Below are 25512 nucleotides of genomic sequence, written 5' to 3' on the forward strand. Positions count from 1 at the left end.
TGATTGAGAATGATTAGCCATGATCACATTGAATGGCGGTGCTGGCTCGAAGGGCCGAATGGCCTCCTCCTGCAACTATTGTCTATTGGAAGTAGAATTAGGCCATTCGGCTCATCAAGTCCACTCCGCCATTCAATCATGGCTGATCTATCTCTCCCTCCTAACCCCATTCTCCTGCCTTCTCCCCGTAACCCCTGACACCCGTAATAATCAGAAATCTATCCATCTCTGCCTTAAAAATATCCACTGACTTGGCCTCCACAGCCGTCTGTGGCAAAGAATTCCACAGATTCACCACCCTCAGAATCATTTAACGGCCAACCATCAAGCACAAATCGCCACTGCCTCCAGATATCCTTAAGCCAGAATGAAATAAAAATATATAATTACCTTCGGAAAAGGTTATCGGGGAGAGCACTGCTGACTAAAAACACATGAATCCCAATAAATATCCTGAGGAGCATTAAACAGATGCCAAATGGAGCATATAACAACAGGAGGGTCAGGATTAATCCATCCGTAGGTAACCTGCAAATTGAAAAGAAACAGAAGGGTGTGAAGTTTCCTCAACCTTTGCAAAGAACATAGAACAGTACAGCACACAGACTGGCCCTTCGGCCCAATGTGTGTTGTAGTTCGTGACCTATTAACAGAATAGTCGGACAACCAAAATCGTTTAACCTCTTTATTCTACTCACCCAGGTGGGAGAGAATCTAGATACCGGAGCGTTCAGAAACGCTCAGGAAGCCATTGTAGCCTCTCTCTCCAAAAGTTTACATTTACACACCTTTTAAACCCTAAATACATGTGCCAGTATTTTTCCATCGCTGCCTTATATGGCAAGTTTACAATGCCCTATAAATCTTTGTGTGTCTTTCGGGACCTCCGTGTCCGTCGTGTCCATCGTGACCTCTTCTTTCTTGGGAACAAAGGGCAGTCCATATGGCAAGATGTTCTTCTTAACACTTCAAAGCTTTGAGGCCGGTTGCTGATATCAGAAGATGGATCAGCCATAAACCGCACTTCCCTGCTGACAACAGGATGCCCCAGGAATAATCCAAGCTGGAGCTTTTACACTCCTGCAATAAAACCCACATAGCTGCATTCGTAATGTTAGCCCTTACATGTGTCTTTGCTGACCATGATGCCAGTGTAGACTTTACATCTGCCAGCATGCGGTCTCCAACCCGTAATGCCCTGCCTGTATGCACGTGTCTCAAAGACGATGCCCGACCTGCTGAGTTGCTTAGCTTAGAGATACAGTGTGGAAGCAGGCCCTTCAACCCACCAAGTCTGCGCCGACCAGCGATCCCCATACATTAGTGCTATCCTACACACCAGGAACTATTTACAATCTTTACTGAAGCCAATTAACCTCCAAACCTGTACGTCTTTGGAGTGCGGGAGGAAACCAGAGCTTCTGGGTAAAACCCCAAAACTTTTGCGCCCGCAGTCAGGATCGAACTCAGCTCTCTGGCGCTGCAAGGCAGCAACTCTGCCGCCCTAACCGCACGCGCTTCCACCACCACCACCCATGGATTTATTCACAAACTGCTGGACAAACTGCTGGATGTCAGGGGTTATGGGAAAAATGGGGTTAGGAGGGAGAGATAGGTCAGCCATGATTGAATGGCGGAGTAGACTCGATGGGCCTGAATGGCCCAATTCTGCTCCTATAACTTCTGAACTGATGAGCATCTGCAGTTCCTTGTTTCTACATTTTGACTACCTGCCCTGTCCATGCTTCTGACAGATCTGTAAAGACCACGAGGTTGCACTTCAGCCTTTGACAGAAGAGCAGAGTAAACAATCCACGTTTGTCTAATCTCTCTTCAAAGCTGACGCCCCAATCCAAGCCAGATAGTGGTAAACTCCTTCGTCACCCTCTCCAAAATCAACATGCCCTTCCTGTAATCCAGCAACCAGAACGGCACACAACGCTCCAACTGTGGCCTAGCCCAAGTTTTATACAGCTGCCATATGACTTTCCGAAGGTAGACACAAAATGCTGGAGTAACTCAGCGGCACAGGCAGCATCTCTGGAGAGAAGGAATGGGTGACGTTTCGGGTTGAGACCTTTCTTCACTCTGAATACTCCAGCATTTTGTGTCTATCTTCGGTTTAAACCAGTTCCTTTCTACATACGACTTTCCATCTTATATACTCACTGGGACCAATGAAGGAAGCATGCCTCATGTCTTCATTACCACCCCATCTACTTAAGTTAGTGCCAGAGCATGGAAAAGATCCCTTTGGCCCACAGAAACCAACAATCAGCTGCTCACACTAGTTTTACGTTTTCTCACTTTCACATCCACACCCGACACATTTGGGCAATTTTACCACAACCAATTAATCTATAAACCTTCACTTCTTTGGGATGTGGGAGGAATGCCACGTGGTCACAGGCAGACTCCTCACATACAGCACCCGAGATCAGGATAGAAACCGGGTCTCTGGCGCTGTGAGCAAAAGGAGCTCTTGGATAGGAAAAAAACCCTGCAGATGCTGGTTTAAATCGAAGGTAGACACTAAATGCTGGAGTAACTCAGCAGGTCAGGCAGCATCTCTGGAGAGAAGGAATGGGTGACGTTTCAAATCGAGACCCTTCTTCAGGCTCTTGGAAGTCGCCTGAAGGGTTCTGACCTGAAACATCACCTATTCCCTTGCTCCAGAGATGCTGCCTGACCTGCTGATTTACTCCAGCATTTTGTCTCTTAGCTCTATCAGGTGATCATCTATTAAAGTACATTTTCAAGGAGCATTGGACCTTTCCCCACAAGATCAATCTGCCATTTTACTCCCAATATTTCCAACTCGTCTAAACTCTGTTGAATCCTTTGGCAACTCTCCTTGCTATCCACAACTCATCCAATTTTAGCATTTCTTGCAAACTAACTGACCAGCCCTCTGAGAACGTGTTAGAAAATAACTGCAGATTTTATTTCAATGGTACTCTACTGTTTTAAATGTCACTTTAACTATGGACCCTGAAACTGCTCTATTCGGGTATTCCACAATGCTTGAGAAGCTAGACCATAATGCTCGCACAATCTTGGTTTATGGTATGGTAATTGCCAACAGATGTACTTTGAAACTATGGAAATCAGACTCTGCTCCTCAGTTTGAGACTTGGTTAAGAGAATTAATGGGCATCTTACACGTAGAGAGGCTGAGATATGAATTGTCTGGCAACCATCAAAGGTTCTTCAACATGTGGAACCCAGTGCTGCAGCATATTAAGGACAAGTAAAACTATCCCCTCAATGCCATACCTTCTTTGAATCCAGCAGGGAAAATACTGAAATATTTGACGTGAAAATTACCTTGCCTCATATTTTTGTGCTTTTGTCTTTTTTGGCACATTGTAGTTATGTTAGACAATAGATGCAGGAGTAGGCCATTCGGCCCTTCGAGCCAGCACCGCCATTCAATGTGATCATGGCTGATCATTCTCAATCAGTACCCCGTTCCTGCTTTCTCCCCATACCCCCTGACTCCGCTATCCTTAAGAGCTCTATCTAGCTCTCTCTTGAATGTATTCAGAGAATTGGCCTCCACTGCCCTCTGAGGCAGAGAATTCCACAGATTCACAACTCTCTGACTAAAAACGTTTTTCCTCATCTCAGTTCTAAATGGTCTACCCCTTATTCTTAAACTGTGGCCCCTGGTTCTGGACTCCCCCAACATTGGGAACATGTTTCCTGCCTCTAACATGTCCAACCCCTTAATAATCTTATACGTTTCGATAAGATCCCCTCTCATCCTTCTTTTTTTAAATTTAATTATTTTTATTTATTTATTTGTTTGTTTTTGTTTGTTTGTTTTCATGATTATGTTGGGAAAGGGAGGGATGGGGTTTACTGTTGTCGTTATATGCACTGTAATTAATTAAATAAAAAAAATAAACATTAAAAAAATGAAAATAACTGCAGATGCTGGTACAAATCGAAGGTATTTATTTCACAAATGCTGGAGTAACTCAGCAGGTCAGACAGCATCTCAGGAGAGAAGGAATGGCTGACGTTTCGGGTCGAGACCCTCAGCCCTCTGAGAACTACATTCTCTTCCAATATATACCAAAACTATAGAGGTTCCAGCGCCAATCCCTGTGCAACACCTCGGGGCACAGATTCCCAGTCAGAGGAACCACAACCCTTCTACTGCAACCCTGTATTCCATGGGCAAGCATATTTTGAAAAAACTTCCTTAGAACGCTTAGTACATTTGGCATGTCCCCAATAACTTTCCTATTCATGTACGTGTACAAGTGTCTTTTAAAAGTTGTTATAGAACCTGCCCCATCTCCCTCCTCTGGAAGCTCATTCTATACACCCAACATAAGTTCATAAGTTCTCGGAGCAGAATTAGGCCATTCGGCACATCAAGTCTACTGATGGCTGATTTATCTTTCCTTCTCAACCCCATTCTCACCTCTCTCTGTGTGGAAAAAAATTGTCCCTCAGGTTCCAAGTAAATCTTTCTCCTCCCACCTCAATCTTTTCCCTCTGGTTTTTGATTCACCTACCCATCCTCCACCCCCCTCGCCTCCCTACTTCCACCACTGCCATCAGCTCTCATCCCTGCCATCCCTTTCTCTGCCCTGTCCATCACCCCCCTCACCTCTGCCCACCGCCCCTTTCCTTCCCCCTCCCTCACCTTCCCCCTCTTCCTCACACCCCCTCCCTCACCTCCCCCCTGCTCTCAACCCCTCACTCGCCTCATTAACCTCCCCCTCCTCTTCCTCTCACCCCCCTCCTCTCAACCTGACTTACCTCCCCCTCCTCTCAACCCCTCCCCCTTTCTCCCCTCTTCCTCTCAACCCCCACCCCCTCTCACCACCTCACTCACCTCCCCCACTCTTCCTCTCAACCCCTCCCTCACCTCCCCCTCCTCTCAACCCCTCACTCACCTCATTAACCTCCCCTTCCTCTCACTCACCTCCCCCTCCTTTCTCACACCCCTTCTCTCATCTCCACCTCCTCTCACCCCCTCACTCACCTCACCCCTCCTCTCACTCACCTCCCCCCTCCTCTTCCTCTCACCCCCTCCCCAGGGCCAGTCACAAGTTATAGTAGAATTAGGCCATTCGGCCTATCGAGACCACTCCGCCCTTTGATCGCGGATGATCTAGTCGCCTCCCAGTCCCATTCTCCCCGTGTAACCCCGAGACCCACCCGCCTCACCCCGACACCCACCTTCTGAAGTCGAAGAGGGTCTCCACCCGCGGCGCCGCCTCCATCGCCAGGCCCCCGCTCTCCGCCCCTCACAGGCGGCTTCACCGTCCCCTCCTCTCCCCTCACTCCCTCCCTCCTCACTCTCCGACCCCCAGCAGCAGCTCCTCTCCCTCCGACACTCACAGGCCGCGGCCGCCGTCGCAGCGCCCTCTCCTCTCCCCCCCCTCACAGGCCGCAGCTCACTCCTCTCTCCCCCCCCCCCCTCACAGGCCGCAGCTCACTCCTCTCTCTTCCCCCCCCCCTCACAGGCCGCAGCTCACTCCTCTCTCCCCCTCCTCACAGGCCGCAGCTCACTCCTCTCCCCCCCCCCCCCTCACAGGCCGCAGCTCACTCCTCTCTCTCCCCCCCCCCCCCCCTCACAGGCCGCAGCTCACTCCTCTCTCCCCCCCCCCTCACAGGCCGCAGCTCACTCCTCACAGGCCGCAGCTCACTCCTCTCCCCCCCCCCCTCACAGGCCGCAGCTCACTCCTCACAGGCCGCAGCTCCCTCCTCTCCCCTCACTCCTCTCCTCCTCACTCCTCTCGCCTCCCCGACGCAGCTCGCTCGCTCCTTCCTTCCCTGCTTCCTCTTTTCTTTCTCTCTCTCTCCCCCCGCCCCCCTCACAGGCCGCAGCTCCCTCTCCTCACTCCCTCCCCGACGCAGCTCGCTCCTTCCTTCTCTCCTTCCTCGTTTTTCTCTCTCTCTCCTCGCCCTCCCTCACAGGCCGCAGCTCCCTCTCGTCCCCGTTGTCGTTGTTGCCGCCGCCATGTTGTTGTTCTCCTCCCTCCCCGGCCGGGCCTCAGCGGCATCACACGGGCAGAGCTCGGCCTGCCGGGACCTGTAGTTCCCACGTGCCCGCCCTCCATAGGTTGGAGCCGCAAACACAACTACAACTCCCTGCATATTGCGCGGCGACGCGTGGCCGCTTACTCCCCGCCGGCGGGGCAACAGCGTCACACGCTCGGCGCCGTGCTCGGCCTGCCGGGACCTGTAGTCCAAACCCTTACCCCTCTATTGGTTGGAGACGCAAATTCAACTACAACTCCCTGCATGCTGTGCCGCGACGCGTGCCCGCTTACTCCCCCGCCGACGGGACAACGGCGTCACACGGGCACCGCGCAGGTGCCGCGCTCGGCCTGCCGGGACCTTTAGTTCATTTTTTTTGCCAACTCCCCGCACCCCCTATTGGTTGGGACGCGTCACTCGACTACAACTCCCTGCATGCCGCGAGGCGACGCGTGCCCGCTTACTGCCCCGCCGGCGTAGCAACGGCGTCACACGCTCGGCCTGCCGGTACCTGTAGATCAACAGGGCTGGCCCCCATCGGTTGGAGCCGCGACTCAACTACAACTCCGTGCATGCTGCGCGGAGACGCGTGCCCGCTTACTCCCCCCGCCGGCAGTGCAACGGCGTCACACGGGTAGCGCGCAGGCGCCGTGCTCGGCCTGCCGGGACCTGTAGTTCTTTTTTTATGCCAAATCCCGGCCTATTGGTTGGGACGCGTCACTCGACCACAGGCTGTGCGGCCGCGCATGCGCGCTGTTCCTCCCCGCTGGCAGGCTGAGGGAGTGTGCGGCCAGTGCGCATGCTCCAGCTTGCTATGGGGTTACTGTAGTTCAAACTCAAGTACAACAGGGGGCAGATACAGAGTGCAGAATGTAGTTCTCAGCACTGCAGTGCATCAGTTCTAGTAGTCAAGTCAAGTTTATTTGTCACATACATAAACAAGATGTGCAGTGAAATGAAAGTGGCAACACCTGCGGATTGTGCTAAACTACAAAACAGAATAGAAAAAAAATTGAACACAAAAAATAAATTAATAGAGTAAATTAAATTAGTCCCTGGTGATATGAGAGTTAACAGTCCTGATGGCCTGTGGGAAGAAACTCCGTCTCATCCTCACTGTTTTTACAGCGTGACAGCGGAGGCGTTTGCCTGACCGTAGCAGCTGGAACAGTCCGTTACAGGGGTGGTAGGGGTCCCCCATAATGTTGCTGGCTCTGGATCTGCACCTCCTGATGTATAGGTCCTGCAGGGGGGCGAGTGTAGTTCCCATGGTGTGTTCTGCCGAACGCACTACTCTCCGCAGAGCCTTCCTGTCCTGGGCAGAGCTGTTCCCAAACCAGATTGTGATGTTCCCGGACAAGATGCTCTCTACAGCCCCAGAGTAGAAGTAGAAGTATAGTTCTAGTTTAGTTTTACACCTACAATGTACCCAGATGTAATCAGTCCAAACTCAAGTACAACAGGGGGCAGATACAGAGTGCAGAATATCATTCTTAGCACTATAAAAAAATAACTGCAGATGCTGGTACAAATCGATTTATTCACAAAATGCTGGAGTAACTCAGCAGGTCAGGCAGCATCTCGGGAGAGAAGGAATGGGTGACGTTTCGGGCCGAGACCCTTCGTTCTTAGCACTGTAGTGCATCAGTTCTAGTAGAGTTCTAGTTTAGTTTTACACCTACAATGTACCCAGATATAATCAGTTCAAACTCAAGTACAATAGGGGGAAGATACAGAGTGCAGAATATAGTTCTCAGCCCTGTGGTGCATCAGTTCTAGTAGAGTTCCAGTTTAGTTTTAGACCTACAATAATAATAATAATATAATATATTCCTTTATTTGTCCCACACCTGGGAAATTTGCAGTTTTACAGCAGCAAAGTGGATAGCAAGAGACATTCATTATAAATAAAGATAAGGATAAATTGTCATCATTTACTGTGTTATTCCTTTACTGTTACTGTTGACTGGTCTGTTGACTGATCTGCTGGGAGCAGTGCTGGTTGTGCAGTCTCACAGCAGCGGGAAGGAAGGACCTCCGATATCTCTCCTTCAATGTACCCTGTTACAAAATGCTGGAGTAACTCAGCGGGTCAGGCAGCATATCAGGAGAGGAAGGGGTGACGTTTCGGGTCGAGACCCTTCTTCAGACTGATGTCAAGGGAGGGGGTGGGGGCGGGACAAAGATAGGATCACCCATTCCTTCTCTCCTGAGATGCTGCCTGACCCGCTGAGCTCCTCCAGCATTTTGTGTCCACCTTCGATTTTAACCAGCATCTGCAGTTATTTCCCTACTCATGTACCCAGATACAATTAGTTCAAACGCAAGTACAATAGGGGGAAGATATGGAGTGCAGAATGTAGTTCTCAGCATTGTAGCGCATCAGTTCTTATTGAAATATATAAGATTATTAAGGGGTTGGACACGTTAGAGGCAGGAATCATGTTCCCAATGTTCCAGAACCAGGGGCCACAGTTTAAGAATAAGGGGTAGGCCATTTAGAACGGAGATGAGGAAAAACATTTTCAGGCAGAGAGTTGTAAATCTGTGGAATTCTCTGCCTCAGAAGGCAGTGGAGGCCAATTCTCTGAATGCTTTCAAGAGAGAGTTAGATACAGCTCTTAAGGATAGCGGAGTCAGGGGATATGGGGAGAAGGCAGGAACGGGGTACTGATTGAGAATGATCAGCCATGATCACATTGAATGGTGGTGCTGGCTCGAAGGGCCGAATGGCCTCCTCCTGCACCTATTGTCTATTGTCTACCAGGGCCCTGTACAACTGCAGTAGGACCTCCCTGATCCTAAACTCAAATCCTCTCACCATGAAGGTCAACATGACATTTGCTTTCTTCACTGCCTGCTGTGCCTGCATGCTTACTTTCAGTAATTGATGTACAAGGACACCCTATATCTCTCCACCTATGTCTCCACCTATATCCTTTCTTTGTCTCGCCCCCACCCCTGACATCAGTCTGAAGAAGGGTCTCGACCCGAAACGTCAACCATTCCTTCTCTCCTGAGATTCTGTGTCGACCTTCGATTTAAACCAGTGCCTGCAGTTCTTTCCTGCCCATCTCTAACATGCTGTACATAAAAATGAATCACAGTTACATTTGTTGATACAATCCAGCTTATAGTTCCTCTTTCGATACACTGAGATTCCGTGATTATTGAAGTCTATCTGTGAAGCAACCTGAGGCATTTGTCCGTAGCGTCTTTATTGATGGAATGTAGCCCAATGCTGATTAAAGTTTATTTATTAATACAGTGTCTGAGCCTGTGTATTGTGTCGTATTGTGCAGTGCAGAAAAAAGACACTTGGTTGAAGTTGGTACCAAAATCTATTGACCTCCTTTCAAAGGGATTCATTGCTTTACAGCTTGGCGGGTCTTGGGTTTATTTCACAGCACGGAAACAGGCCCTTCGGCCCAGAGTCCCCACTGACCAGGGATCTCCGTACACTAACACCATACGACACACACGAGGGAACAATTCACTTTATGGTTTTTACCAAGCCAATTAACTTACAAACCTGTACGTCTGGAGTGCGGGAGGAAACCGGAGCACCCGTGGAAAACCCACACAGGTCACGGGGAGAACGTACAAACTCCGTACAGGCAGCACCCGTAGTCGGGATGGAACCCGGGTCTCTGGCGCTGTGAGATTTAGATTTAGTGATACAGCGCGGAAACAGGCCCTTCAGCCCACCGAGTCCGCGCCGCCCAGCGATCCCCGCACTATCCTACACCCACTAGGGACAATTTTTTTTAACATTTGCCCAGCCAATTAACCTACATACCTGTACGTCTTTGGAGTGTGGGAGGAAACCGAAGATCTCGGAGAAAACCCACGCAGGTCACGGGGAGAACGTACAAACTCCGTACAGACGGTGCCCGTAGTCGGGATCGAACCTGGGTCTCTGGCGCTGTGAGGCAGCAGCAATATCGCTGCGCCACCGAGCTAACCTCTCACCCCCCCCCCCTCACTCCCACCTGCTCCTCCTCTCCCCCCTTCCACGCTTCTCTCCCCTCCCATCTACCCGCCCGCTCCATTTCCCCCCCACCCTCCCCACCCTCCACCCCGCTCTGCCTCCACCACCCAAGGGATCATGAACGGGGGGGGGGGGGGGGGGGGTCACGAACAGGCCGACCCTACTGCTGCACGGTTTGCTTTACGACCCTGCCCTCCTTGTCCAGGGCGAAGTTATAACTCTGCGGATTGTCCAGGGCCTCCTCGATTCGCTGCTCCAGGTTCTCCATTGTGATAAAACTCTTCGCTTCCTCCTGTGAATTGAAAGAACCATCGCTAAAACCAACCTCCCTTCCACCGACTCCGTCGACACCTCACGCTGCCTCGGCAAGGCCAGCAGCATCATCAAGGACCAGTCTCACCCCGGCCACTCCCTCTTCTCCCCTCTCCCATCGGGCAAGAGGTACAGAAGTGTGAAAACGCACACCTCCAGATTCAGGGACAGCTGTTATCAGGCAACTGAACCGTCCTCTTACCAACTAGAGAGAGCTTGGATGGAGGATGTTTCCACTAGTGGGAGAGTCTAGGACTAGAGGTCACAGCCTCGGAATTAAAGGACATTCTTTTAGGAAGGAGAAGAGAAGAAATGTCTTTAGTCAGAGGGTGGTGAATTTGCGGAATTCTTTGCCACAGAAGGCTATGGAGGCCAGGTCAGTGGATATTATTAAGGCAGAGATAGATAGATAGATTCTTGATCAGTGCGGGTGTCAGAGGTTATGTGGAGTAGGCAGGAGAATGGGGTTGGGAGGGAGAGATAGATCACCAACGATTGAATGGCGGAGTAGACTTGCTGGGCCGAATGGCCTAATTCTACCCCTATCACTTATGACCCTTCATCAGACAAAGAAGTCAATCAGTTCACTTGGCGTGGCCGTAGATTCAGTGACAATTTTGTACGTGGGGTGGGCCGCTGGAAGCCCTACAGCAGCCTGGGGCTCGATTACATCGGGCCCCACTTCAAGCGGCCGAGAACACGGGTCGGGACCCTTCCTCAGGGGGTATGGGGAGAAAGCAGGAACGGGGTACTGATTGAGAATGATCAGCCATGATCACATTGAATGGTGATGCTGGCTCGAAGGGCCGAATGGCCTACTCCTGCACCTATTGTCTATTGTCTATTGTCTCACTCAAGTCAAGAGTGTTCAATTGTCGTATGTACCTGGGATCCCGAATCAATGGGAAGTCAGGATCGCTCTGTAAGGTCATACGGTCATAAGTGATAGGAGCAGAATTGGGCCATTCAGCCCATCAAGTCTACTCCACCATTCAACGAAATCAACGTACAACGAGATCTGGGTGTCCTAGTGCATCAGTCACTGAAAGGAAGCATGCAGGTACAGCAGGCAGTGAAGAAAGCCAATGGAATGTTAGCCTTCATAACAAGAGGAGTTGAGTATAGGAGCAAAGAGGTCCTTCTGCAGTTGTACAGGGCCCTAGTGAGACCGCACCTGGAGTACTGTGTGCAGTTTTGGTCTCCAAATTTGAGGAAGGATATTCTTGCTATTGAGGGCGTGCAGCGTAGGTTTACTAGGTTAATTCCCGGAATGGCGGGACTGTCATATGTTGAAAGACTGGAGCGACTAGGCTTGAATTTAAAAGGATGAGAGGGGATCTTATCGAAACATATAAAATTATTAAGGGGTTGGACACGTTAGAGGCAGGAAACATGTTCCCAATGTTGGGGGAGTCAGAACCAAGGGCCACAGTTTTCAGTCAGAGAGTTGTAAATCTGTGGAATTCTCTGCCTCAGAAGGCAGTGGAGGCCAATTCTCTGAATGCATTCAAGAGAGAGCTAGATAGAGCTCTTAAGGATAGTGGAGTCAGGGGGTACGGGGAGAAGGCAGGAACGGGGTACTGATTGAGAATGATCAGCTATGATCACATTGAATGGTGGTGCAGGTTCGAAGGGCCGAATGGCCTACACCTGCACCTATTGTCCATTGAAGCGCTGAGCCACCGGGAGATCAGGTTGGTTGAGACGGACTGAGCGGAGGCAGGATGTCCTTCCCTGCTAGATGGGACACATTGGTCGTCATGGACAGGTGGGGCCGAGGGGCCTGTTTGCACGCATGCGTCATGACTCTATGAGGAGTGATTTCCCCGAAACTAAGGGCCATGTTACCGAGCGCAGTGCCCACCTGTAGTTGGAGAACCTCCCGCTCCTTCTCGCTGAGGAATTCGGCCCGTTGCTTTTCCCTGCTAGCAGAGGCCTGGATCCTCCGCTCCACCTCCACCTCAGCCTCCTGCTGGACCCGCACCTGTCTGTTAAACCACACGAACAAGAAATAAAAACAACACTAGTTTGAAATAAACTGAGGTACAATAGACAATAGTCAATAGACAATAGGTGCAGGAGGAGGCCATTCGGCCCTTCGAGCCAGCACCGACATTCAATGTGATCATGGCTGATCATTCTCAATCAGTACCCCGTTCCTGCCTTCTCCCAATACCCCTGACTCCACTATCCTTAAGAGCTCTATCTAGCTCCTACACTGTCCGGGCCTACAGTGTCCGGGCAAACAGTGTCCGAACCTACTGTGTCCGGACCTACAGCGAATGCAGCGCCGGAGACTCAGGTTCGATCCTGACCACGGGCGCCGTCTGTACGGAGTTTGTACGTTCTCCCCGTGACCTGCGTGGGTTTTCTCCGAGATCTTCGGTTTCCTCCCACACTCCAAAGACGTGCAGGTTTGTAGGTTAATTGGCTGGGCAAATGTAAAAATTGTCCCTAGTGGGTGTAGGATAGTGTTGATGTGCGGGGATCGCTGGTCGGCGCGGACCCGGTGGGCCGAAGGGCCTGTTTCCGCGCTGTATCTCTAAACTAAACACATCATATTGTATCATACCGTATCATATCTAACCATATCGTATCAGATCGTACCATATCATATCGTATCTTTATCCAATTGTATAGATTGATTAGTAGGACTGGATGTTACAATCCCTAAGGTTTGCACTACAATTGACTGGTGTTGTTCTTGGGGGTGACCACTAGGTGATGTTGCTACCATTCAGACACATCTTATAGACAATAGACAATAGGTGCAGGAGGAGGCCATTCAGCCCTTCGAGCCAGCACCGCTATTCAATGTGATCATGGCTGATCACTCTCAATCAGTACCCCGTTCCTGACTTCTCCCCATACCCCCTCACTCCGCTATCCTTAAGAGCTCTATCCAGCTCTCTCTTGCATCCAACGAACTGGCCTCCGCTGCCTTCTGAGGCAGAGAATTCCACACCTTCACCACTCTCTGACTGAAAAAGTTCTTTCTCATCTCCGTTCTAAATGGCCTACCCCTTATTCTTAAACTGTGGCCCCTTGTTCTGGACTTCCCCAACATTGGGAACATGTTTCCTGCCTCTAATGTGTCCAATCCCCTAATTATCTTATATGTTTCAATAAGATCCCCCCTCATCCTTCTAAATTCCAGTGTTTACAAGCCTAGTCGCTCCAGCCTTTCAATCTTCAGTTGTGTACCTCAACGTCACTGGGTGTTTCGGCCTTTTATCACAAGACACCCTCAGTCGAGGCAGGCCCACCGCAGGGTGATCAGCCCTGGGTGTGTGTCTTATGGTTAGCCTCAAGATGGTCACGTGGCAGCCCAGACAGTATCTTTTCTTTTCAGCCACAGCCAGTGACTGCTCCGTTCGGCGGCATTTGCAAGTTCTTTGATTGCCCTCCTTTGGGCCTGCCCTCTGACTCCAACTTCCCTCAGGAGCCTTGCAGTGGAACTGGCTACAAAGCCCTTGCACCCCACCTCCACTGGAAGCACTCTTACACTCCAACCGCGCTCCTGTGCCTCTACTGCAAGGTTGGAATATCTCAGCCTTTTCCTTTCAAATGCCTCGTCCACAGCCTCCTCCCAGGGCACCGTCAGCTCAATGATGAAAACACGCCGACAGGAGCTGGACCAGAGGACCAGGTCTGGTCGCAGGTTGGTAGCTGCGATTTCAACTGGGAAGGAAAGCCTCTGGCCTAGGTCAACCCGCATTTCCCAGTCTCTGGCTGCGCTCAGTGGGCATGAGTTGAGAGGCGAGGTGGTAGTCTTCCGTTTCTCTCCTTCCCGGATGAACGATTGGATTTGCGGGAATGGTAGCTGGGCATTGATAGGCATGGCGTTGGTGGTAACTCTCTTGCACTCGAGTGCAGCTGCCAAACACCTCAGCACCTGGTTGTGTCGCCAGGTGTATCTGCCTTGTGTTAGGCTGGTCTTACAACCGACCAGGATGTGCTTGAGGTTTGCTGGAACTGCACACAGGGGGCATATATCATATATATATATCATTATCGTATTATATATCATATCATATCGTATTGTATCAGATCGTACCATATCGCACATCATATCGTATCATTATCGTATCGTACAATATGATATGATATCGTATTGTATATCAAGAGAGTGCTAGATAGAGCTCTTAAGGATAGCGGAGTCAGGGGGTACGGGGAGAAGGCAGGAACGGGGTACTGATTGAGAATGATCAGCCATGATCACATTGAATGGTGGTGCTGGCTCGAAGGGCCAAATGGCCTACTCCTGCACCTATTGTCTATCGTCTATTGTATAGCATATCATATCGTATATCATATCGTATCATATCGTATTGTATCATATCGTAACATATCGCACATCATATCGTATCATTACCGTATTGTATATCATATCATATATCATATGGTTTCATATCGCATGGTATCAGACCGTACCTCATCATATCATTATCGTATTGTATATCATATCATATATCATATCGCATGGTATCAGACCGTACCACATCATATCATTATCGTATTGTATATCATATCATATATCATATCGCATGGTATCAGACCGTACCACATCGTATCATTACCGTATTGTACAGCATATCAGATGGCATGGTAGCTGATTGGTTGCACACTTACCGCAGTTGCTGCACCCGCTGGTTCTCCCGCTGGTTGAAGTCCATCAGCCTGTTGTGCTCCTCGGCCTCTGCCCTGGCTCGCTCCTCTGCCAGCGAGCCCACCTCCTCCTCATAACGCCTCCGCAACAAGGTCTCCTTGAACTCGCCCCTTGGTAACGAGGGGAAAAAGCAACGGCACGTCAAAGCAGCAGCTATGGGGACGGCAGTTCACGAGTTTAGTCCATCGTCACCAGTACCGAGGTGCAGTGACAGTGAAAGACAATAGACAATAACCTAGTAAATCTACGCTGCACGCCCTCAATAGCAAGAATACCCTTCCTCAAATTTGGAGACCAAAACTGCACACAGTACTCCAGGTGCGGTCTCACCAGGGCCCGGTACAACTGCAGAAGGACCTCTTTGCTCCTATACTCAACTCCTTTTGTTATGAAGGCCAACATTCCATTGGCTTTCTTCACTGCCTGCTGTACCTGCATGCTTCCTTTCAGTGACTGACGCACTAGGACACCCAGATCTCGTTGTACGTCCCCTGTTCCTAACTTGACACCATTCAGATAATACTCTGCCTTCCTATTCTTACCACCAAAGTGGATAACCTCACACTTATCCACATTAAACTGTGGCTTTTGTTGCGCGCTAACCAGTCAGCGGAAAAACAGTACGCAATTACAATCGACTCATCCACAAAGGTACAGGTACCTGGAGTACTGTGTGCAGTTGTACAGGGCCCCAGTGAGACCGCACCTGGAGTACTGTGTGCAGTTTTGGTCTCCAAATTTGAGGAAGGATATTCTTGCTATTGAGGGCGTGCAGTGTAGGTTTACTAGGTTAATTCCCGGAATGGCGGGACTGTCGTATGTTGAAAGACTGGAGCGGCTAGGCTTGTATACACTGGAATTTAGAAGGATGAGAGGGGATCTTATCGAAACATATAAGATTATTAAGGGGTTGGACACGTTAGAGGCAGGAACACATGTTCCCAATGTTGGGGGAGTCCAGAACCAGGGGCCACAGTTTAAGAATAAGGGGTAGGCCATTTTGAACTGAGATGAGGAAAAACTTTTTCAGTCAGAGAGTTGTGAATCTGTGGAATTCTCTGCCTCAGAAGGCAGTGGAGGCCAATTCTCTGAATGCATTCAAGAGAGAGCTGGATAGAGCTCTTAAGGATAGCGGAGTCAGGGGGTACGGGGAGAAGGCAGGAGCAGGGTACTGATTGAGAATGATCAGCCGTGATCACATTGAATGGCGGTGCTGGCTCGAAGGGCTGATGGGCCTCCTCCTGCACCTATTGTCTATTGTCTACAGGGGCTCCTCAACTTATGATGGGGTTCCGTTCCGAGAAACCCATCGTAAACCGAAAATATCGTACGTCGAAATGCATTTAATACACCTGATCACGTGGGCAGAAGCGCGCAACAGGTCGCTGCCGTTTGCACCATCGCAAAGTCAAACTATCGCAAGTCGAAGCATCGTAAGCCGGGTAGCTTACAGCCGTACATAGGTTTACACAGAAGATAGACACAAAAAGCTTTCTCTCACTCTCCCCTGACTCTCAGTCTGAAGAAGGGTCTCGACCAGAAACGTCAACCATTCCTTCTCTCCAGACTCGCTGCCCGTCCCGCTGAGTTACTCCAGCATTTTGTGTCTATCCTCGGTTTTTAAACCAGCATCTGCAGTTACTTCCTACACATAAGTGGGGTGGCGCGGTGGCCTTACAGCGAATGCAGCGCCCGAGACTCAGGTTCGATCCCGACTACGGGCGCCGTCTGTACGGAGTTTGTACGTTCTCCCCGTGACCTGCGTGGGTTTTCTCCGAGATCTTTGGTTTCTCCCCACACTCAAAGATGTACAGGTTTGTAGGTTAATTGATTGGGTAAAATGTAAAAATTGTCCCTAGTGTGTGTAGGATAGTATTAGTGTGCGGGGATCGCTGGGCGGCGCGGACCCGGTGGGCCGAAGGGCCTGTTTCCCGCGCTGTATCTCTAAATCTAAAAAAAAAATCTAAGTTCATAACTAGGCCATCAAGTCTACTCCAACATTTAATCGTGGCTGATCAATCTCTCTCTCCTGCCTTCTCCCCGAAAACCCTCGACAACCGTAATAACCAAGAATCTACGCTATCTAGCTCTGCCTTAAAAAATATCCACTGACTTGGCCTCCACAGCCTTCTGTGGCAAAGAATTCCACAGATTCACCACCCTCTGACTGAAGAAATTCCTCAGGTTGGCACAAAATGCTGGAGTAACTCAGCGGGTCAGGCAGCATCTCGGGAGAGAAGGAATGGGTGACGTTTCTGGTCTACCTTCAATTTTAAGCAGCATCTGCAGTTATTTTCCCCAAAAGAAATTCCTCCTCATCTCCTTCACAGCCTCAGAATAAAAGGGTGTCCTTTTAGGAAGGAGATGTTACCTCTCCTGTTACAGATGTTCCCAACCCCTCTCCTGTTACAGATGTTCCCAACCCCTCTCCTGTTACAGATGTTCCCAACCCCTCTCCTGTTACAGATGTTCCCTACCCCTCTCTCCTGTTACAGATGTTCTCCTGACCCCTCTCTCATGTTACAGATTTTTCACTGGCCTCTCCATTATAGATGTTCCCAACCCCTCTCCTGTTACAGATGTTCCCAACCCCTCTCTCCTGTTACAGATGTTCCCCTGACCACCCCCTCTCCTGTTACAGATGTTCCCGACCCCTATCACAGATGTTCCTGACCCCTCTCTCCATTGCAGATGTTCCCCTGAACCCTCTCTCCATTACAGATGTTCCCGACCCCTCTCTAGTTATAGATGTTCCCCTGACCCCTCTCTCCTGTTACAGATGTTCCCCTGACCCCTCTCTCCATTACAGATGTTCCCCTGACACCTCTCTCCATTACAGATGTTCCCCTGACCCCTCTCTCCATTACAGATGTTCCCCTGACACCTCTCTCCATCACAGATGTTCCCCTGACCCCTCCCTCCGTTATAGATGTTCCGACCCCTATCACAGATGTGAAGGGGGAGAGGGGGACAGCGAGAGGGGTGGGGAGGGGGGCGGGGCAGTAACGGGGAGAGGGGAGGGGAGAGGGGGGGGAGAGAGAGGGGGGGGGAGAGAGAGAGGGGGGGAGAGAGGGGAGGGGAGAGAGGGGAGGGGAGAGAGAGGGGGAGGGGGGAGAGAGGGGGGGGAGGGGGAGAGAGGGGGGGGGAGGGGGAGAGAGGGGGGGAGAGGGGGGATGCGGGGCAGCGAGTCTCCTCCCCACCCGCCCGGTCTCACCGCATAGCGGCCACGATGGCGCGGTATTGCCAGTAGCGATCCTGCACCACCAGCAGCTCCGCGGGGTCGATGAGCGTGGGCACCCGGACACGATTGACCTTGGAGGGGGGCCAGCGGGTCGGTGCGGCGCTTGCGGCCGCGGCACGGGACCAGGCGGGCGGCAGCGCAGCGGGCAGGAGCCGGCGGCAACAACGAGCCCACATACCGGGGAACGGGGGGGGGAGGGAGAGAGGGACGGGGGGAGAGTGATGGGAGAGAGAGATAAGGGGGGAGAGTGAGAGAGAAGGGGGGGAGAGAGAGAGAGAAGGGGGAGAGAGAGAGAAGGGGGAGAGAGAGAGAGAAGGGGAGAGAGAGAGAAGGGGGAGAGAGAGAGAGAAGGGGGGAGAGAGAGAGAAGGGGGAGAGAGAGAGAGAAGGGGGGAGAGAGAGAGAAGGGGGAGAGAGAGAGAAGGGGAGAGAGAGAGAAGGGGAGAGAGAGAGAAGGGGAGAGAGAGAGAAGGGGGAGAGAGAGAGAAGGGGGAGAGAGAGAGAAGGGGGAGAGAGAGAGAGAAGGGGGGAGGAGGAGGGGGAGAGAGAGAGGGGGGAGGAGAGAGAGAGAAGGGGGAGAGAGAGAGAGAAGGGGAGAGAGAGAGAGAGGGAGAGAAGGGGGAGAGAGAGAAGGGGAGAGAGAGAGAGAAGGGGGGGAGAGAGAGAGAGAAGGGGGAGGAGAGAGAGAAGGGGGGAGAGAGAGAGAAGGGGAGAGAGAGAGAGGAGGGGGAGAGAGAGAGGAGAGGGGGGAGAGAGAGAGAGAAGGGGGGAGAGAGAGAGAGAAGGGGAGAGAGAGAGAAGGGGGGGAGAGAGAGAGAAGGGGGAGAGAGAGAAGGGGGAGAGAGAGAGAGAGAAGGGGGAGAGAGAGAGAGAGAAGGGGGAGAGAGAGAAGGGGAGAGAGAGAGAGAGAGAAGGGGGAGAGAGAGAAGGGGGAGAGAGAGAGAGAGAAGGGGGGAGAGAGAGAAGGGGAGAGAGAGAGAGAGAGATGCAGGGGGGGGGGGGGAAGAGAGAGGGGTTAGATGCAAGGGGAGAGAGAGAGGGGTTAGATGCAAGGGGGGAGAGAGAGAGAGAGAGAGAGAGAGAGAGAGAGAGAGAGAGAGAGAGAGAGAGAGGAGATGCAGTGGGGGGGGGGGGGAAGAGAGGAGGGTTAGATACAGGGGAGAGGGGAGAGAGAGGTTAGATACAGGGGTAGAGATGCAGGGGGAGACAGAGGGGTGAGATGCAGGGACAGAGAGGCAGGGGTAGAGATGTCTCCCTGACGCCTCACATGGGCGCCGCCATGACCGGAAACAGCCGCTGTATCCACTCAAGGTGAAAGGTCTCAGGTGCAATGTTGCAATGTTTATAATGTTGCAATGTTGCAATGCGCGCCTAAAAAAAACCAAACTCACCCCCATAAAACAACCCCCCCTCAAACCGCACAGTCTGCCCGAGACGCTTGAAATTACCGGGCAGCTGCATTTAAGGTTTTGCATTTTAAAAAATCCAATTTTATTCAGGTTCTGGCGAGTTTTGTTCCTTTTAGTTTAATGTTCAAGACTTGCATTTAACAGGCGCCTGTATCAGAGCTGAAAGCAAAGCAATGCCCGGAGTCACCGTGCCATACATGACCGTAAACATACCAACATCTCTCCCCCAACATCTACAAACAGCCTGAAAACGCTTAAAAAGACCACACAGCTGCATTTAAGGTTTTGCATTTAAAAAACCCCCAATTTTATTTAGGTTCTGGCGAGTTTTTTTCCCTTTAGTTTAATGTTCAAGACTTGCATTTAACAGGCGCCTGTATCAAAGCTGAAAGCAAAGCAATGCCTGGAGTAACCATCTCTCTCTCTCTCTCTCTCTCTCTCTCTCTCTTTCTCTCTAACCTCCCCCAACATCTACAAACAGCATGAAAACGCTTAAAAAGACCACACAGCTGCATTTAAGGTTTTGCATTTAAAAAAATCCAATTTTATTTAGCTCTGGCGAGGTTTTTCCCTTTAGTTTAATGTTCAAGACTTGCATTTAGCAGGCGCCTGTATCAGAACAGAAAGCAAAATATGCCGGAGTAACCATGCCATGCATAACCTCCCCCAACATCTACAAACTCCTGAAAACGCTTAAAAAGGCCGGACAGCTGCATTTAAGGTTTTAAACTTTTAAAAAATCCAATTTTATTTAGGCTCTGACGAGTTTTTTCCCCCATAGTTTAATGTTCAAGACTTGCATTTAGCAGGCGCCTGTATCAAAGGGGAAAGCAAGAAATGCCGGAGTAACAATGCCATAACCATAAGATATAAAAGCATAAATTCAGATCAGTCTGAAGAAGGGCCTCGACCCGAAACGTCACCCATTCCTTCTCTCCTGAGTTGCTGCCTGACCTGCTGAGTTACTCCAGCATTTTGTGAATAAATACCTTTGATTTGTACCTGCATCTGCAGTTATTTTCTTATATTATAAACCATAATCCTGACCATAAACACCAACTGTGGCCACTCAAGATTAACGGTCTCAATGGAATAGACAATGGACAATAGGTGCAGGAGGAGGCCATTCGGCCCTTCGAGCCAGCACCGCCATTCAATATGATCATGGCTGATCATTCTCAATCAGTACCCCGTTCCTGCCTTCTCCCCATACCCCCTGACTCTGCTATCTTTAAGAGCTCTATCTAGCTCTCTCTTGAAAGCATTCAGAGAATTGGCCTCCACTGCCTTCTGAGCAGAGAATTCCACAGATTCACAACTCTGACTGAAAAAGGTTTTTCCTCATCTCCGTTCTAAATGGCCTACCCCTTATTCTTAAACTGTGGCCCCTGGTTCTGGACTCCCCCAACATCGGGAACATGTTTCCTGCCTCTAACGTGTCCAATCCCTTAATAATCTTCTATGTTTCGATAAGATCCCCTCTCATCCTTCTAAATTCCAGTGTATACATGCATATCTAAAAGGAAAAAAATCACCCCACCCCAGCACTGCCATTTACCGTGATCATGGCTGATCATTCTCAATCAGTACCCATTCCTGCTCTCTCCCCATACCCCTGTCTTGAAGAAGGGTCTCGACCCGAAACGTCACCCATTCCTTCTCTCCCGAGATGCTGCCTGACCTGCTGAGTTAGTCCAGCATTTTGTGAATAAATCCCCCTGACTCTGCTATCCTTAAGAGCTCTATCTAGCTCTCTCTTGAAAGCATTCAGAGAATCGCCTCCACTGCCTTCTGAGCAGAGAATTCCACAGATTCACAACTCTGCGTGAAAAGTTTTTCCTCATCTCCGTTCTAAATGGCCTACCCCTTATTCTTAAACTGTGGCCCCTGGTTCGGGACTCCCCCAACATCGGGAACATGTTTCCTGCCTCTTGTGTGTCCAATTCCTTAATAATCTTATATGTTTCGATAAAATCCCCTCTCATCCTTCTAAATTCCAGTATATACAAGCCCAGTCGCTTCCAGTCTTTCAACATACGACAGTCCCCGCCCATTCCGGGAATTTAACCTAGTGAACCTACGCTGCACGCCCTCAATAGCAAGAATATCCCTTCCTCAAATTTGGAGACAAAAAACTGCACACAGTACTCCAGGTGCGGTCTCACTAGGGCCCTGTACAACTGCAGATGGTCCTCTTTGCTCCTATACTCAACTCCTCTTGTTCACGTCCTGGGCATTGGAGTTGATGAACCAGGCCGTGATGCAAGCAGCCAATATGTTCTCCACTGTACAACTGCAGAGGTTCACGAGAAATCCCTCGGGCATGTCGAATTTTCTCAGGAGGTAGAGGCATTGACGTGCTTTCTTTATAATTGCATCAGTGTGCTGGGTCCAGGAACGATCTTCATAACATAGGTTTCAGGATGTGGGTTTAAGGTAAAGGGGAAAAGATTTCATTGGAATCTGAGGAGTAACTTTTTCACACAAAGGGTGGTGGGGGGGGACGGGCTACTAGAGTGATCACGGTGGCGCAGCGATAGAGTTGCTGCCTTACAGCGAATGCAGCGCCGGAGACTCAGGTTCGATCCCAACTACGGGTGCTGTCTGTACGGAGTTTGTACGTTCTCCCCTTGACCTGCGTGGGTTTTTATCCGAGATCTTCAGTTTCCTCCCACACTCCAAAGAAGTCCGGGTTTGTAGGTTAATTGGCTTGGTAAATGTAGAAATTGTCCCTAGTGGGTGTAGGATAGTGTCAGTGTGCGGGGATCGCTGGGCGGGCGCGGACCCGGTGGGCAGAAGGGCCTGTTTCCCGTGCTGTATCTCTAAACTAAACTAAAGAGGAGGCAGTTGAGGCTGGGACTATCTCAATGTTTAAGAAACATAGACAAGTACATGCATAGGACAAGTTTGGAGGGATATGCACCAAACATGGGCTGGTGGGACTAGTGTAACTGCGACATTGTTGGCCGGTTTTGGCAAGTTGGGCCGAAGGGCCTGTTTCCACACTGTATTACTCTATGACTCTCTACGACTCTAAATATGCATGCCCAACCTGCCCACGCTGACCAACATGTCCCAGCTACACTAGTCCCACCTGCTTGAGTTTACCCCAAATACCTCTAAAACACTGTCGTATCCATGTAGCTGCATAAAAGAAAGCAGAAAGTCACAATGGCAGAGTCACTTGACAAGGAAAATGGCCCTTCCGTCCAGCATGTCCATGCCATCTCTCAATCTTAACCGACAGCGCTGCCTTTTTTGCATTTTAGTTTAGTTCGGTTTAATGATACAGCATGGACACAGGCCATTCGGCCCACCGAGTCCGCGCCGACCAGGGTTGGACACACAAAAGGCAGGAAACATGTTCCCGATGTTGGGGGAGTCCAGAACAAGGGGCCACAGTTTAAGAATAAGGGGTAGGCCATTTAGAACGGAGATGAGGAAAAACCTTTTCACTCAGAGAGTTGTAAATCTGTGGAATTCTCTGCCTCAGAAGGCAGTGGAGGCCAATTCTCTGAATGCTTTCAAGAGAGAGCTAGATAGAGCTCTTAATGATAGCGGAGTCAGGGGGTGTGGGGAGAAGGCAGGAACGGGGTACTGATTTAGAATGATCAGCCATGATCACATTGAATGGTGGTGCTGGCTCGAAGGGCCGAATGAACTCCTCCTGCACCTATTGTCTATTGTCTATTGAGGCCTTTAATCTTGAGTGGGCACAGTTGGTGTTTATGGCTGGGGATTGGTTTATGGTTATGGCATGGTGACTCTGGCATTTCTCTGCTTTCTCCTTTGATACAGGCGCCTGCTAAACGCAAGTCTTGAACATTAAACTAAAGGGAAAAAAACTCGCCAGAGCTTAAATAAAATTGGATTTTTAAAAAATGCAAAACTTAACTTTAAAATGTGAATAACTTTTAAGATATAACACCGATTTCAATGAAACTTCTTCCATTAGCACCAAAGTGACGTCGGTGAGTAAGGTGCGACTGGAGCAACTAGGCTTGTATACACTGGAATTTAGAAAGATGGGAGGGGATCTTATCGAAACGTATAAGATTATTAAGGGGTTGGACACGTTAGAGGCAGAAAACATGTTCCCAATTTTGGGGGAGTCCAGAACAAGGGGCCACAGTTTAAGAATAAGGGGTAGGCCATTTAGAACGGAGACGAGGAAAAACCTTTTCAGTCAGAGTTGTAAATCTGTGGAATTCTCTGCCTCAGAAGGCAGTGGAGGTCAATTCTCTGAATGCATTCAAGAGAGAGCTAGATAGAGCTCTTAAGGAAAGCGGAGTCAGGGGTATGGGGAGAAGGCCGGAACGAGGTACTGATTGAGAATGATCAGCCATGATCATATTGAATGGCGGTGCTGGCTCGAAGGGCCGAATGGCCTCCTCCTGCACCTGTTGTCTATTGTCTATTGTTGCTTCCCTGAACAGGTTCCAATCAGTGCTGTCAAAACAGGACTGTAGTTTTTCAATGCCCCGCTTGTCTACCTTTTCGTTGTTCTGACCACAGATTTAGCAGATTTTAGTTGCTGCCTGCAGGTTTTAGTATATAGCTAACGCCAGTGAAGTCCAATCAAATATAGTCCATGGGTCTCTAATGAGGTAGATGGTAGCTCAGCGCTGCTCTCTAGTGGAGGGAAGAAGATAATACATTATTGCCTACATTTTTATGTAGTTGTGTATCTTGTTGCTTTTTTGGTATGACTATGGCAAATCAAATTATTTGTATGATTTTAAATGCTAATAAATTAATTACAATTACAATTTCAATTATGATTAGTTGTGGTAGGATGGTTCAGTTGCCTGATAACAGCTGGGAAGAAACTGTTATAGGTTACAGGAGCAGAATTAGGCCATTCGGCCCCATCAAGTCTACTCCGCCATTCAATCATGGCTGATCTATCTCTACCTCTCAACCCCATTCTCCTGCCTTCTCCACATAACCCCTGACACACACACTAATCAAAAATCTGGCAATCTCCGCCTTAAGAATATCCATTGTCTCGGCCTCCACAGCCGTCTGTGGCAATGAATTCCACAGATTCACCACCCTCTGACTGAAGAAATTCCTCCTCGTCTCCTTTCTAAAGGTACGCACTTTTATTGCGAGGCTGTGACCTCTGGTCCGCAGACTCTCCCACCAGTGGAAAACATCCTCTCCACGTCCACTCTATCCAGGCCTTTCACAATGAGGGGAGGGGGGGGGGGAGGGGGGTAGGGGGGGAGGGGGAGAAGGGGGGAGGAGGGGAGAGGAGTGGGGGAGAGAGGAGGGGGGGAGAGTAGGGGGGAGAGGAGAGGGAGAGGAGGGGGGGAGAGGGGGATGGGGAGAGGGGGGGTGAAGGGGGGGGAACTGTGGGAGAGGGGGGAGAGGGGAAGGGGAGGAGAGGGGGAGAGGGGAAGGGGAGGGGAGGGGGCGAGGGGAGGTGGGAGAGGGTAGGGGAGGAAGGTGGGAGGGTGGTTGGGACAGGGGTGGGGAGAGAGCAGGGGGGAGGGGAGGGGGAGGGGAGGAGGGTGGGGGTGAGAGGGGGGAGAGGGCAGGGGGGGGAGGGGCATGAGGAGGGTGGGGAGGGGAGAGGGGAGGGGGGGAGAGGGGAGTGGGGAGAGGGGAGTGGGGAGAAGGGGGGGAACCATGGGAGAGGGGGGGAGAGGGGAAGGGGAGTGGAGGGGAGAGGCGGGAGGGGGAGGAGGGTGGTAGTGGAAAGGGGGAGGTGGAGAGAAGTAGTGGAGGAAGGTGGAGGGGGGGGGGTTGGGGACAGGGGTGTGGGAGGAGGCTGGGCTGGAGGGGAGGGAGGGGCAGAGGGGGGGGGGGGAGGGGGGAGGGGGAGAAGGTTTGGGGAGGGGGAGGGTAGGGGGGGAGAGGGGAAGGGAGGGGGAGAGGGGAGA

General features: G+C 50.6%; 2 protein-coding genes across 2 annotated transcripts in view; both read right to left on the minus strand.

Moving 5' to 3' along the window:
- The window catches only part of aup1 (AUP1 lipid droplet regulating VLDL assembly factor), a 54527-nt gene extending 49227 nt beyond the window's left edge, over window positions 1–5300 (minus strand). The window contains exons 1-2 of the mRNA XM_078405158.1: window positions 5200–5300; window positions 391–528 (exon numbers count right to left, since the gene is read on the minus strand). Coding sequence (XP_078261284.1) covers window positions 391–528; window positions 5200–5243 — 182 coding nt within the window. The 5' untranslated portion in view covers window positions 5244–5300. The remainder of the gene's footprint in view (window positions 1–390; window positions 529–5199) is intronic.
- A 4823-nt stretch (window positions 5301–10123) lies between these two features.
- On the minus strand, window positions 10124–18392 carry mrps26 (mitochondrial ribosomal protein S26). The gene is given in 6 exon segments (XM_078405567.1): window positions 10124–10286; window positions 12171–12294; window positions 14939–15085; window positions 18190–18296; window positions 18298–18347; window positions 18350–18392. Coding segments are annotated over 6 exon segments (603 nt in total). The 3' UTR covers window positions 10124–10154.
- Window positions 18393–25512: the final 7120 nt, after the last annotated feature.

Source organism: Rhinoraja longicauda, chromosome 1, assembly GCF_053455715.1.
Source record: "Rhinoraja longicauda isolate Sanriku21f chromosome 1, sRhiLon1.1, whole genome shotgun sequence".
In the NCBI taxonomy this organism is placed as follows: domain Eukaryota; kingdom Metazoa; phylum Chordata; class Chondrichthyes; order Rajiformes; family Arhynchobatidae; genus Rhinoraja; species Rhinoraja longicauda.